Source organism: Heliangelus exortis, chromosome 18, assembly GCF_036169615.1.
Source record: "Heliangelus exortis chromosome 18, bHelExo1.hap1, whole genome shotgun sequence".
Classification (NCBI taxonomy): domain Eukaryota; kingdom Metazoa; phylum Chordata; class Aves; order Apodiformes; family Trochilidae; genus Heliangelus; species Heliangelus exortis.
In genome coordinates this window covers 13,096,024-13,110,097 of record NC_092439.1, presented here as the reverse complement: position 1 = coordinate 13,110,097, position 14,074 = coordinate 13,096,024, and the positions used below count along the sequence as shown (strand labels likewise).

Here is a 14,074-nt window from a genome sequence, read left to right as displayed (position 1 = left end):
CACCATCCCCCTTGTGCTGAGGGTTTTTAGGGGGTGCTTCTGCCCTGGGTCTGTGCCCACCATCCCCCTTGTGCTGAGGGTTTTTAGGGGGTGCTTCTGCCCTGGGTCTGTGCCCACCATCCCCTGTGCTGTGGGTTTTTAGGGGGTGCTTCTGCCCTGGGTCTGTGCCCACCATCCCCTGTGCTGAGGGTTTTTAGGGGGTGCTTCTGCCCTGGGTCTCTGCCCACCATCCCTCCTGTGCTGAGGGTTTTTAGGGTGGACTTCTGTCCTGGTTCTGTGCCCACCATCCCTCTTGTGCTGAGATTTTTTAGTGGGTGCTTTTTCCCTGGGGCTGTGCCCACCACCTCCATGTGCTGGGGGATTTTAGGGGGTGCTTCTGCCCTGGCTCTCTGCCCACCACCCCCACGTGCTGGGGGATTTTAGGGGGTACTTCTGCCCTGGTCTGTGTCTTGTCCCATCAGCTGTCCCCATCACCATGCCTTGGTTGAGCTGGGGGTCTCGGGGAAGCTGCCCACTTCCCCCTGGGGACACCTGGGGACCTGGGTGATGTTTCCTGCAGCCATGGCTGGAGGCACAGGCAGGTCCTGGCCAGGTCCCGTTATTGTGGCCAGGCTTGGTGCCAGCCCTGCTTCCCTCGTGCCCTGTGGGTGTGTGGTCAAGCTGAGTGCCACTGACCCTGAGTCAGCAGAACCCAGCACCCTGTGGGCCCCAGGCACTCTGTGACTCAGCAGAACCCCACACTTCTCTTTCCAGGCAATGGGCCAAGGCAAAGTGGGTCCCAGGTCTGTAGCCTGACCCCAGAGCCATCACTATTGCCCTTGGGGGTGTCCTCTTGTCCCCCTGGGTATGGCAGCCCCAAAACGGGGAGCCCATGACTGGGAGCAGCATGTCAGACATAAACTAACCCAGCTGTGGTCCCACTCAAGCAAACCCACCCTCCCCAAGGGCTCTAAACCCCTTGGCAAATGTTCTTTGCAGATAAAAGGCCTGACGCCAGGTCTGGTGCTCCTCTGCACCCTTCCAGGCTCTCCCAGAAGCCGTGGTGGAGCCGGTGAGGTGCCAACCCTCCTCTTTGAAGTGGTCAGGAAAGCAGCCTGCCAGGCACCATCACCTGGCCCCTGGGCTGGGGCACCTGTGGCAGCTCCTCCATCAGTGTTTCCAGCCTGGCCAGTCTGTCACTGGGAGGCTGGAATGGGCTCCAGGGTGCAAGGATGGGGTGGGGAGGGTATGAGGACAGCATCCCATGCTGGTCCCACACCATCCTGTGCTGCAGAACAAAGGCTTTCAACAGGCCCAAGCAGTCTAGACCTGGTCTATGTCTGTTTTTTTGTTTTATTTTATTTTTTTAATTCCAAGGGATTGAGGGCAAACCATGCTGTTAGCAAAGCTGTTATAAACACTCCTTGTGTCTGCAGCTGGAGCTGCTGCCATCCCAATGGCTGCTGCTTCTGCATCCACCACACCAGTGAGCCCAGACACTTCCCAGCTGTTTTTTTGGGAAAAAGGGAGGACAGGGCTGTACAGGGCAGGGAATGTTACAATACTGATCCCTTCTTGGGTGCTCATAGAATGGGATGGGACTGGGGGATTTATCCCCAGGGTGTTTAATTCTACTCCAGCACTTGCTGGAGTGGGTTTGGAGCTGACATTGCTGTGCCTGTGTGCTGGGAGAGTGGTGGCCACAGCAAGGGCCCAGGATTTCTGCATTCTGGCTCCCTGAGCACATCTGTGGGATCTTTGCCCTGATGTCTAGACCTTGGAAGGTGCAGCAGTGTTTAACCAGGAGCTGAGAGCATGTCTGGGTAGTTACAGTCTGGGACTGTGAGAGTTGCACCGTGTTATCTTCAAAAGATAGATGGGCACGAGCCCAGGCTCGGAGGTTTTTACACATTTTTTTTTCCTTTTTGTGGAGCAAGACCCTGAGTGCTGTTGGTGAAGCATCTGGAGGAGGAAGCCAAGGTGTGTGAGAGACAGCCAAAGGTCCTGTCTCTCCCTGCTCCTATTTTTGACACCTTTCCTTGCTGCTCTGTCTCCCCAGCCAACCACATCCCCCTGTCCCCAGAGGGTGAGCTGGGGTGCTGTCCCTGGCAGCCAGGCAGTGGGTGTGGGGTGACGCTCCCCTGGGAACGGGCTGCACTTTCGCAACCTCCATCCCTGCTGGAGAGAATTCCCAAGGAGTGTGTGGGGGGGCAAATGACTCAGCCTGAGCAGCTCCCCCCGGGGAAGGTGCACCCCAGTCCCAGCCCTGGCAGACTGGCGTCACCCACTTTCTGGGGGACACCAGGATGTGCCACCTGCCCTCCCCATGTGGATGGGACCTGACGCCACTGGAATTTCAGGCACTTTGTTTGCTGGGGGAGTCTTGCAGCCTCCCACCTGCAGCACTGCCAGGGATGCTACAGCAGCCTCTTTCTGCTTCCATTTTACTCTTTTACCTTTACCCTTTTTTCCAAGATCTTGTTTTTTTTAAAATTTTTATTATTTTTCTGTCACTCATGTATCACAGCAGTAGCCCACCCCAAACTGCAACCAACCTAAAGGGGGAGGAAAGCTCCAGTTCAGAAACACCGATTATTTTTAGAGCTGTTCAAAGCAAAGCTGTGGGGATGAACATCCCCACGGTCAGCAAAATGCACTGGAGATTTTGCAGCTGGTTCCTAAAGGAAAAGAAAGAAAACTCTTCCTCGGTCTGAGCAGAGCAGAGCAGAGCCTCCGGGCACACAAGCCCGGGCAGGTCCGGTTGCAAACACCCTGAATCCCGGTCCCGGTGCTGGGATGAAGCTGTTGGATGCAGCTAATGAGCAGATCCTGAGTCACCAGCCCCCAACCCCCGAGCAAAGCCCTGGTAACTTTTTCCCGGCGAGGTGCCAGGACCTCAGCCACACCCAGTGGCATTTCCTAAATCCAGGTACAGTTTGCAGGGTGAGGGTGCATTTTCCAGTTGTGCTGGCTTGTCCCAAATTACACCCTTTTTTTTTTTTTTTTTTCTTTTCTGGGAGACACCCGCAAAACCCGACCCGAAGGTGCTTTGGTGGCAGCTCTGGCTGATGGGAAACCCGGGAGCAGGGGAGGGGTTGTACTGAGCATGGCAAAAGGAGGAATCCAGGCTCTGCCCATCCTGCCCCGGTGCTGTGGGTGCTGGGTGAGATGTCCTGGGCATGCTTGGCTCGATGGTGGTGCCAACTGGCTGGGGCTGGTTAGGAGGCAGAGCTGGCCAGCAGCCACCATGGGCTGCAGTGACCTTGGGGTGATGCTAAGTGAAGTTGCAAAAGGCTTAAGCTGGGTGGTGAATGTTCCCTGGGTGTCTCTCATGCTGCACACCCTGAGCTCAGTGGCAGCCACTGGCCAGGTGACACAGGTGGCTGTCACCATGGGCAGGAGCCCTGAGTGGAGCTCCAGCCCCTCAGGGATGTTTGCGGCAGTCTGAGCATGGGATACTTTTGGCCTAGTGGTCCTTCTCCATCATCTTCTGCTCTCCCAGCCTTTTTTCCAGCTAGTAAAACCCCCCCAAAGGGTTTTGTGCAGCACATGGCACTGGTGTCTTCACTGGGGTTTACTCATCCACTGCTGTGCATCAGCTGGCTGCTGCCAAGCCCTGCCACTGCCCATCCCTGTGTCCCACATGCTCTGTGGCCCTGCCCAGGTCCCTGCCACCCCCACACCACCTGCCCGTGCCCTTCCGCACCCCCCGGCCCATCCTCCCCCACCCTCAGGGACACACCTGGCACCCACCTTGTGGAGGAGGAGACCTGCCTCACCCTGGCCCCATCTGCTCCTTGGGGCAAGGATCTCGTGGTGTTTGCCTCATCCGAGTTATTTTGCAGCAGCCTGAAATTGCATCTGTGCAGGGAACAACAACCCTGGCAGGTGGTGGCAGCAGGCAGGGTGACTGGTGGCTGACAAGGGGTAATGGGGTGGTAAGTGGCACTGATGGCATCAAGTCACAATGCCTCCCACGCCAGGATGTGATGGGGAGCACTGGGACACGACTCACCTTGTCACCTGCCTTGTCACCTTGGGCAATCCCTGCTGTGGTCCCAGGAGCTGCACGAGCCCGGTTTGGGGTGGGGGGGTATCAGCTGCATGAGCCCAGTTTGGGGTGGGGGGGTATCACCTGGTTTTCCTTGCCAGCAAAAGATGCTGTTTAATTATTTCCTTTCATTTCCAGCCAAAGCTGCCTCAAGAAAACCATCATTCATGCAATTACATCTGCTCTGTGGGACCCAAGCAACTCAGCCTTTCCGTCCCAGGAGGAAGGTGGGCTCAGAAAGATGAGGGTCAGCACCCCATGGCAACCCAAAGATCAGCCTAAAATTTCAATGTGTGTCCTTGGAGCAGGAGCAAGCACCCAGCTCCTCTTTGGTGAATCAATCCCAAGCTCCTGGAGCAGGTGTTGCTGTGTGAGTACACCCATAAAGTCTTGTGATTCCCACCTACTTATTCCTAGGCACTGTCTCCCCTTCCTGCTGCAGTTTGCATTTTCCAGTGTGTCTGCTTGGGGTTAAGATCTTGGAACCCACGTTTAAGCACCTTGGCAGACCTTGGCAAACATGGTCTGCAGCTTTGCATACCCTCTCTCTGAATTTCTGGATGCAAAGCACCCTGTTTATAATTTATTTGCAGCATGGAAATTGGCGTCACAGCCTCCCTGACTGGGAACCCGGGAGTGTTTCCCAAGGAGCTGGCACTGGTGTGGCAATGTATGGCAAAAAATATGGCAAATGCTCTGCCTTGTGCTTGTGGTCAAAGGGCCTTGTAGGATCTGGTGGGTACCACAGCTGCACCTGCATCCTGCAGTCTCCATCATCCTCTCCTGCTGCAGCCAGGAGCCAATAAAGCTGAACTGCTTGGACACTGCCAATGCAGGTGTCTGTTAGCAGCTAAATACCTGCCAATCTGCCAATCTTCCCTCCCTGCAGCACCACTGTTTCATAAAGAATCCCTTTCTCTCTCATAGCCCTAAGTTGCTTATTTTATTTTATTTTATTTTTTTTTTTAGCTTTGCAACACTAAATGCACTGGTGCAGTAAGCAGGGGATTAAGGGCATGCTCCCGGGCAAAGGTCTCCTGTGAAACTCCTCAGGCAGGCACAGGCTCCAATCCCTGGGGGTCACACACTCCCCCTCTGAAACAAGAGCTCCTTGTTCAGCACCACCAGCAAGAGCTGAGCTGGGGGAAGGAGCTGCCTGCAGCTGAGGGGAGCAGAGGCATCACCCACCTCCCTCCCCACATCAAGAAGGTGCCCTGGGGGTGTCCCATGCAGTGGTGGGTCACCATCAGGCAGGGAGGGATGTGACCCTGACAGCAGAAAGCTTTGGTTGGGATGGTTGTGGGGTTGCTGGAAAGCAATAGCCAGAATTCTTGGAGTCCCCTTTATTTCTTTTCTCAGAGTGGAACTGAGTGAAACCCAGCAGGCCCCCCCTGTGGGTGCCACAATGGTGTGAACTGCTCCTGCTTTGCCCTGGCCCCTAAGCCCTGAGCTGAATATTAGAGCAGCATCCCACAAACAGCCCCAGCAGCAGCAGAAAACCCCTGGACACCAGCAACCCCTCAAGGGAGGGAAATTAAAATGCCCCAGAAAGCCAAGACCCGAGGAAGACCCTAAGTGTTAATGAACTTATTACAGGTGTCTTTAAGACAGAAACAAGCCTGTCCTTGCAGCAGGGTGTGGAGCTGCAGCAGCCCTTGCCAGAGGATGTTTTTGATGCTCCATCTTCAGAGCAGGGCAGAAAAGGGCAGGTTTTGATGCTACACCTTTGAGCCATGGCCTAAAGAAGTTGCACTTGGCCCCATATGATGCAACCTCACAAAACCTAAGCTTCCTTCCCTTTTTTCCCATTTTGGGCATATTTCACCATGTCATCCCCTGCCATGCTGATGGTGCTGGAAGAAGGCACGTGGTGCCTTCCCCTTACCTCAGCAACTCGTGCCCTGCAATGGCTCACATGGCTCTGTCCCCATCACCCTTGACTCAGCTCATTTCCCCTGGCCCAAGGCTCCTGCCACTGGGGTCCAGACATCAGCCAAAAGGAGCTTTTGCAGAGGGGGATGTCTGGGACCATCACTGCCACCAGGTCCATGTCCCCACCAGCAGCTGCCACTGAAGCAGCTGCCTGTGGATGGTGAGTGGGGCTGGAGAGGGGGACCTGGATCCTGAGCCTCCCAGGAGCTGACCTGCATAAAAGTGGGACAGAACAGCAGTACCTGCTCACCAGGGCTGTTTGGAGCATCCCCTAATTAAATGTTTGCTCAGTGATGGAGCCTGATGGGTGCTTAGCATTATTAACAAACAATGAGTAGCTGATGATGTTGCTACCTCCAGACATCTAATTTCAGTTTCTGGATGAAGCAAACGGGCCAGGGGCCAGCTTGCCAGTGCCAAAACCCTGCTGGGCTTTGTTGGAGGTGGCTTCCTACCCAAGCCCTGCACACAGCCATGCCTGCCCTCCCCAGGGTGGCAGGGACAGGACCTGTGCTGGTGGCACAAGGGGACAGCAGCTTCCCCTGCTAGGGTGAGATGTGGAGAGTCCCCAAGCCCAGGGAACCAGGGAGGGGAGAGTGGGCTTGGGGACATGGGTACAAGAAGATACTCAAAGCCTTTATCCAAAGCCCACTGAAGGTTCCTTGTGTATTTAACTCATCTTGAAGCACAAGAACAGAGAAAATAACAATGTCCATAAAGGAGCACTGAGTTATCCCAACCCTCTTCCTGTGCTGCTGAGTGTGGGTCTGAGGGCCAAATGCTGACACAGGGATGCTCATTAATTTTTTTATTTACTGGGAGGAAGAAAAGCATTATTGAAAGCAACACTTGTGAAGCCTTTAAAAAAAGACCCAACCAACCAACAACCACTTTTTGGTCACATTGAGATTAAAACCAGAAGGTCACCATCATCTTCTCCTCCTCTGTCCACAGTCCCACTGCCACCCAGCAGGCACTGCCCTGAGCAGATAATTTGAATGTTTTTTTTTATGAGGCTGTTCTGGGAAGGTGCCAGGGCTTTGGGGTGCTCTCTGGGGAGCACAGTGGCCTCTAGTGGCAACCACTCACCCCCAGCCTTGGGGAAAGAAACCTCCCAGTGAATCCTGAGGGACTTCTTGCTCCCTAGGAAAATCAGGAGCAGAGTCCCAGTTGCCAGAGGAGAGGTGCTTGTGCTGTAGGCAGCCCAGCTCCAGTGCCCTCCTGGTGGGATATCCATGGAAGCTCTGTCTCCTGGATGGACATCAGACCTGGATTGTAGCCTTCTCCTTGGCCCATCTCCTGCAACTCCAAGAGCTGAATGCCAGGGTCAGGGTCTCCTGTGGGCACTCTGTGAGAAGGCTGCATGCCTAAGGGAAGGTGCCTTGTGCTGTTATCTTTCCTGTAAGGGGGGAACAGCTTTCTCTCTTCAACCTGGGCACCCGTTTCTAAAAAAACCTAGTTTTTTACAGCTTTGAAGTCTTCCTTGCTCTGCTGAGTTTGGCTGGAGCTGCCCAAAGGCCTCCTCAAGAAACCAAGCTGAGGGTGTCTGCTGAGGTAGGGTCTCGAGGGCTTCTTTTGGGCATTCCCACACTCCTGGGAATGTATCTTGGAGATTGCCTGAGCAGAGCCAAAGCCAGGGGGTTTAAGTGCTTGGTTTCACACCTTCTGTAGCTTACATGGGGGGCAATAGCTTCATTTATTTCTCTGAAGAAAAGCTGTCCCAGTGGATGTAGGTGATGATCCTCAGTGTCACAGCAAAGGTCTTCTTCCCTCCTGGAGCAACAGCTTTGCTTTATCCTAAGGAACCTCATGTCAGGAGCAGAAATGAGCATCAAGTCTTGCCTGGCAGTCTGTACTCTCATGCAATACTCTTGCCCCCTTTCCCTGAAGCTTGCTGGAAATCCTACCCCACCAGAGGGCTTTGCCTTCAAGTGGCCGAGTCCCCAGTGCTGCTCTGAGCCCATCAGCAGCAGGAAGGGACCCAGGCAGAGGGGACACCCACGTCCTGAGCCCCCCGGATGTTATGAAGGCCATCATCAAAGAAAATGTGGGGCTGGATTTGGGCAAGGATGGGACCCTTGGGAGCCCCATCCATGAAGAAAGCCTCATCAATGGCCAGACCCCACTCCCTGAGGGTCTTGATGGCTCTGATGCCCATGTCCCGGCCACTGCGGGCGGTCACCAGGTAGGTGCGGATGGGGGATTCTTCCTGGCTGAACTTCTTGCACATCTTCCCAAGGTGCATGGCAAAAGCCTTCAAAGGACCCTGGAAGCACAAGGAGACACTTGAGAGCAGGTGGAAAACAGGCATCTCTGCCTCTACGAGGCACTTTGTTCCACTTCCAAGGTTTCTTAGCACCCGGACACCCGTCTGGTGCAGGGATGGGCAGTGCTGTGGCTGGTGCTGTGCACTGGGGTGCTCAGGAGGAAGGTGAGCATTGTGGTGATCATCCTAATCCCAAAGTGACCAGGAAGGCACAGCACAACAAACAGTACCTCTGGCTCCGAATTCTGCAGGGACTTGCACAGCAAGAGGTCCCAGCCTACAGAAGGTGACATTGGAGATAACCACAACTCCGGTTATTTGGGAGCTGATGCCCACTTGCCAGGCCAGCTCTGCCTCCAGTGAGACTCCAAATCAGCCCCACACATGGGATCCAAAGGGGATCTATAAGGATTTCTGCTTTTAGCTTTTTTCCTGCAGCTCAGGGCAAAGCCCTGGCAGGAGATGCTCGGGCTGGGTGCGGAGCCTCTGGATGTACATCAAAGGGGGTGGCTTGCTTACCTCTCCCATGGGCACGGCCTCCATTGCCCTCTCATACTGCACTGCCCCCTCCAGCCCCTGCTCCTGGAAAACCTGGTCTGTCTCATCAGAGAAGAGCACAGCATCTCCATCAAACACCACCCGGAGGGGAGTGCTGGGGGCCTGCACCTCCTGCTGGAAGACGAGCGCTGCTGAGACCCCTACGAGACAGAGCAAGGGGGGGTTCAGGAGGAACACCCCCATCCTGGGGGCAGCTCCTGCATGGAAAACCCCATCCCAGGCTGCAAATGTTGGGGTCTCCAAGGCAGGGGGCTTTCTGTGGGGGTCAGCCCAGCTTTTCTAGGTCTGTGTTACCCACCAGTGGGATGGGGATGGATGTAGGAGCACTGCTGGTCAGGGACTGCTACCTGGAGAAATACTGAGGGGTGGTAAGAGATGATGGGTGGTTGTAAAGGGATGTGCAGCCCTCCTCCTCCTGATACTCACTCACCCTGCCAAGTCTGGCTTGAATGCCCAGATTTAGCACTACTTGCTGTTGAGCAACAGGGACTGGTACCTCCAGTTGATTGGGGTAATTGGTTTAATCACAGGTCTCTTCCCACAAGCTGCTCCCTGCCTGTCCCCATCCATGGACCCAGCCCCCCCAGATGAGCCTCCCCACTTGTGGGAGCAAGAATGCTCTTCAAGGAGGCTCCAGCCATGTGCTGTGTATCAGAGGAAAGCCCAGGCTGCAGATGGCTTGCTCCTGACCTTGAAAGACCTTGGCCAGCTGATGTGCTCATGTCCAAGCAAATTAATAAGGAGGCAATCAACCCCATTAGTACTGCACTCCCTCTGATCCAGGTCAGGCATGTGCTTAAATCTATCACTGAGGACTTGGTAACTCTGCATGTCCCAAGAAAACAAATTTCTATGGAAATTCCTGATCCAGGGAGCAGCAATGGGCAGCATCTTTGGTTAGAAAGGCTTGCATGTCAGACTGGGAAGGCCCAGCTCAGGGCAGAGCTATGGCCAGAACTGTGCACAAAGCCATCAGTGACTTGTGAAGGTGGCTGAGAACCCCCTGGGTGTTTGCAGGCTCCTGGTGGGGACAGAAGAGACTGAACTATTGAGGACTGTACTGGTAATCACCATGTCCCTGGCAGAGCCCAGGCTCTGGCATTGCCTCCTGGTACTGAGCTGCTTGGGAAACGTGTGGGTTTGGGGATGGGGGATGGAGGGGAGAACAAACCTCTGCGGAGGGCATTGCAGACATCTCTCCTGTCAGCTGAGAGGAAGAGCTTGACCCTGTGGGACTTCAGGTACTGTGTGGAGTCCTCATCACTGACAAAGCAGAACTTGGAGATCTCCAGGCCTTCAGGGGAGGGGATGTGAGCAAAGTCTGTTATGGGGCAACATCCCCCCTGAAACCCCCTCCCCTCCCTGGGTCTCACTGCTTTGCTGCAGAGCCTGGGGCAATTAATTTTGCCACTGCATCTTCTTGTCCTGTTGCTCCTACAAAACTGCAGAGAGTGCAGTCAAATATTCCCTCCATCCCTCCCCTTAAATGACCCTTAAAGAACCACTCTGCTTCTTTAGCAGCTGCTTGAAGTGGCCCAGGCTGAGCAAAATGCTTGGCACACCAAGCAAGCTTCATGAGGCTGGCAGAAACTGGGCCTGTTCCCCAAAGAACCCCTTCCCCTGGTACTCCCTGGCTCTGTATTTGCTCTTGATGCTTCTCTGTGCTGCCTTAGCTGCTTTGCAGCCTCCTGGGGAGAAGCAGCCACCCCCAGGGTTGGGGTGGGGGGGTCCTCCCTTACCATAGTGCTTGGTGCTGTTGATGATGCGAGTGCCACTCTCTGGGCTGTTGTTGGAGAGCACCAGGATGTCAAAGAGGTCCTTCTCTGCTGGGTTGCTCTCCAGGATCTTTTTGTTCACATACTGCACTGCCTGTAAGGGGAGGATGAGGCCCTCTTGGAGCTTTTTGCCAGGGCTCTTTTGCAATCCAGATGTTAGTGGTTTGCTGCATCTGTCAGTTACAGCAGGACCAGCACTTTATGGAGAGCCAGAGAGCCCCAACCATCCTGCAAAAGCCATCACTAGGAGGGCAGGGAGCAGGACACCCCACCAGGGAGGAGATGCACGTGTGGGTACTAGTGAGGAGCACAAGTCTTGATGCCCTGCAACGAGACCAAGAGGCCAGAACAGGCACATCTGCACCCCATGATGGGAGCTGAGACCTAAACTGGGAAAGCTGAGCCTTCCCCCCAGTCTGAATGTCTGCATGTGCTCCTGTCCAGGCATGGGTCTCACCTGGATGAAGGCAAAGGCTGTGCCTGGTGGCAGGGGCTTGTCCTGGTTGGCCTGCTGGTGCCTTGTGTACTCCTCCTTGCCCTTCTCCAGGTAGAGCTTGTGTTCCTTCTCCAGGTTGAAGATGGCTCTGGTGGTCACTGCAATGACCAGTGCCTCACTGGGATCCTTCTGCAGTACAGGGGGAAAAAGAGGGATTGGGGAAGAGCAAAGGAAAGAGATTTGGGGTGAGCAAAGGGACACAAGATTCCACTGAGCAGGGTGGTGGGGTCAGGCATTGGAAGCATCACCTATGGCTCCTGATGCCAGAGGGCCTTTGGAGAACAGGTACTGAGCCAAATCTTTATTTCCAGGCCACCAAGGATGGGGTAGGCAGTTGTGAAACCCTAACCTGTCTGGTAAGTGGCATAAGCTTTGAGGACAGCACATACCAGAGGGGATTGCTTCATAACTTTGGTGTTTGTGGGCACAGCACAGCCATGGCTGCCTGTCTGGGTTTCTCTGCATGGACTGGTGGTTTTATCCTTTCTGTCTGTTCTGGAGAACCTAATAAAGTCTCTGTGTACAAGAAGACGCTGCTCTCTCCCTGGCCACACCAGAATTTAAGGAGGTTCAGCCCTGGGATCTCTTCCCATGTGGAAATCCCATGGAGCTCACTGGGACCAGGTGCCCAGCAGCCCTGGGCCAGGTCACTTCTCCTGAAACTGAGCAATTCAGGTCACCACAGCTCCAGGTTGTGGTGCATCCATCCTCTCCTGAGGGAACATTTCCAAACCTGCTTAGGAAATACAGGATGAGCGTTTTGTAATGAGCAACCTTTTACCTGTTTCACAGCAGTGTTTAGGATTGTGCTTTCAGGCTCTGCCATCTTCCACTTTCAGCCTCGAAGAGAAAACACACAATTAAATTGACACATTCTAATAAAGACAATCCAGAAAGGGGGGGAAGAGAGGAAAAGACATGGGACATCCTATTCATTAAGTGGAACACCCCAAATGAACCTTCTTCTGCTCTGAGAACATCTGGTTAAACAGTTCTAATTAAATATGATGAAAAAGTCACTTCATCAGTGGCTTTTTGACCACAGATCCTACACACACCCCTGAAGAATATTTTTCTCTGGGGGAAACTGCTGAAAGTGGAGCTGCTTTCCTAACAGTGTAAGTCTGACTCTAAGCACTAGGGCTTGGAGGCTCATGGGGTCTAAAAAATAACCCAAAATAGATCAGATAGACCAAAATAGATTGTACAGGTTCACATCCTTACTGCCTTCCTTGCTAATTTTTTTTTTTTTTTTTTGCTTGAATGGTGAATTTATATCCATAAATAAGCAAGTTCACTGTGTGAGAAGCTCATCTGCAGCTGTAAAAGGTCTGAGTAAGTTGAGATGTGTGGTGAGGGCTTGGGAATGGGGCTGATGGGGCTGGGCTGTCCTTCCACAGCCCTACATAATCCAGGCTCTACACTAAAGGTTTGGTGTAGGCTGTGCCAACCCAGGTCTGGCAGATGAAAGCCATGGGGTGGGGTTTATGTTCTGTGTCTCCAGCAGATGAACAAAAAATGTCATTTATTTTTGTAGACCCAGGTCCTGTGGTTTCTGGAACCCCCTGCTCTACACTTCCATTTCTGTTAATGTTAGAAGTGGACATTTAGGATTCAGGGGTAGGAACTATTCCCAGCAAAGAGGATGCCACAGGGGTTTTTTCACCCACCAGCTCCTACAGATATGCTGTGGGGTTTCTCTGGAGAGCAGAGGCTCCCCAGAGAAATGGAGAGAAATCCAGAGAAATGATGTCTCTGCACAGATGTGCTGGGAATGGGCAGGGAGGTTAAAACCCCATTTCCTACCTGATTACTGGGGTGGGAGTCTGTGCAAGGACAGTCCAAAGCCAACATGCAGTGTAAAGGCCAGGTCAGGCTTTTCAGAGAGACCTTTCTTTTGCCACAATCTTTTAAAAGTAATTTTTATTATCCAGGGACTGTGCAATCTGTTGCCTGGGCTGGCAGAAATTGGAATGGTGTCCCTGGGGAAGTGGGGGATTCCCCCACTTTGCAAAGTTTTAAGCCTCAAAGTTTTAAGCTCGACGGGGTGCTGAGACATCTCAAATAAACGATGAGAAGGGTTGGATAAGGTGATCCCTGAGGTCCCTTCCAAGGGGACTTGGAATTTCTACGAAATGCCCTCGGCTGATGCCAGCCCTGAGGGCTGAAGCCTTTGCCACAGGGGTTCGGTTCTTGCATGTGCCCTCCCCGGGGGTCCGAAGTGAAGGGGGGGAGCACCAGGAGATGCTGAGCATCCCCTTCTGCTCCCTCCGCTCCCAACCCATGCTGGGAAGGATTCCAGCGGGGATTTCAAAGGTAAAACGATGCGAGAGGAGGAGAACAGAGCTGGGGAGCCTTTCCCGGAGGGGGAACACTACCTCTGGGGTCCCTTCTGCCTTTTCAAACCTCGCAGATCCCACACTCCCCGACTCCTCTCCCCCCTGCCCCCTCTCCCCGGTTCCGGAGGGACCCGCAGCACGGAGCGGGACCGCCTCCCGCACACGACCCGGACCCGCACACGACCCGGACCCGCACACGGACCCGGACTCACCTCTGCTCCCGCAGCAGCCCCTCCGCCGGCACCATCCGGACCGGGCCCCGGCCGCAGCCCGTTTATATTTCCCGTCCCGAACCGGCAGGAAGGGGCGGGAGCCGGGGGGGGCTGGAGCGCAGCTCCGCGTCCTGACGGGAGTTGTAGGCACGGGCGGGACCGGCTCAGATTCCCTCTGCAAACCAGCACCGGGACCGGCCCAGACTCCCTCTGCCCGCCGGCAGCGGGCCCGGCCCAGGCTCCCTCTCCGAACCGGCGCCGGACCCGGCCCAGACTCCCTCTCCCAACCGGCACCGGGACCGGCCCGCGCTCCCTCTTTCAGCCGGCACCGGGACCGGCCCAGACCCTCTCCTAGCGGTGGCTCAGGCTGCCCTGACCTGCTCTGGTCTGGGCCAGGCTGGCGGGAGAAGAGGCTGGGCCCGGTTCTGGTTCAGAAAGTGATGGCACAAAGGCAAAACAGACTTTG

At 54.6% G+C, this 14,074-nt stretch overlaps 1 protein-coding gene across 2 annotated transcripts; it reads right to left on the bottom strand.

Moving 5' to 3' along the window:
* Positions 1–6,755: 6,755 nt before the first annotated feature.
* LOC139804528 (cytosolic 5'-nucleotidase 1A-like) lies at positions 6,756–13,694 on the bottom strand. 2 transcript variants are annotated; one of them, XM_071761850.1, is made up of 7 exons: positions 13,609–13,694; positions 11,839–11,897; positions 11,019–11,186; positions 10,526–10,655; positions 9,958–10,080; positions 8,748–8,926; positions 6,756–8,228 (listed from the first exon to the last, which is right to left on the bottom strand). In XM_071761850.1, exons 2-7 carry the CDS (start codon positions 11,881–11,883, stop codon positions 7,926–7,928), a joined length of 948 nt encoding a protein of 315 aa, XP_071617951.1. In that variant the 5' UTR covers positions 11,884–11,897; positions 13,609–13,694; the 3' UTR covers positions 6,756–7,925. The 2 variants fall into 2 exon arrangements, with proteins under 2 accessions (XP_071617951.1, XP_071617953.1); XM_071761852.1 differs by lacking the exon at positions 9,958–10,080.
* Between the last annotated feature and the right edge of the window lie 380 nt (positions 13,695–14,074).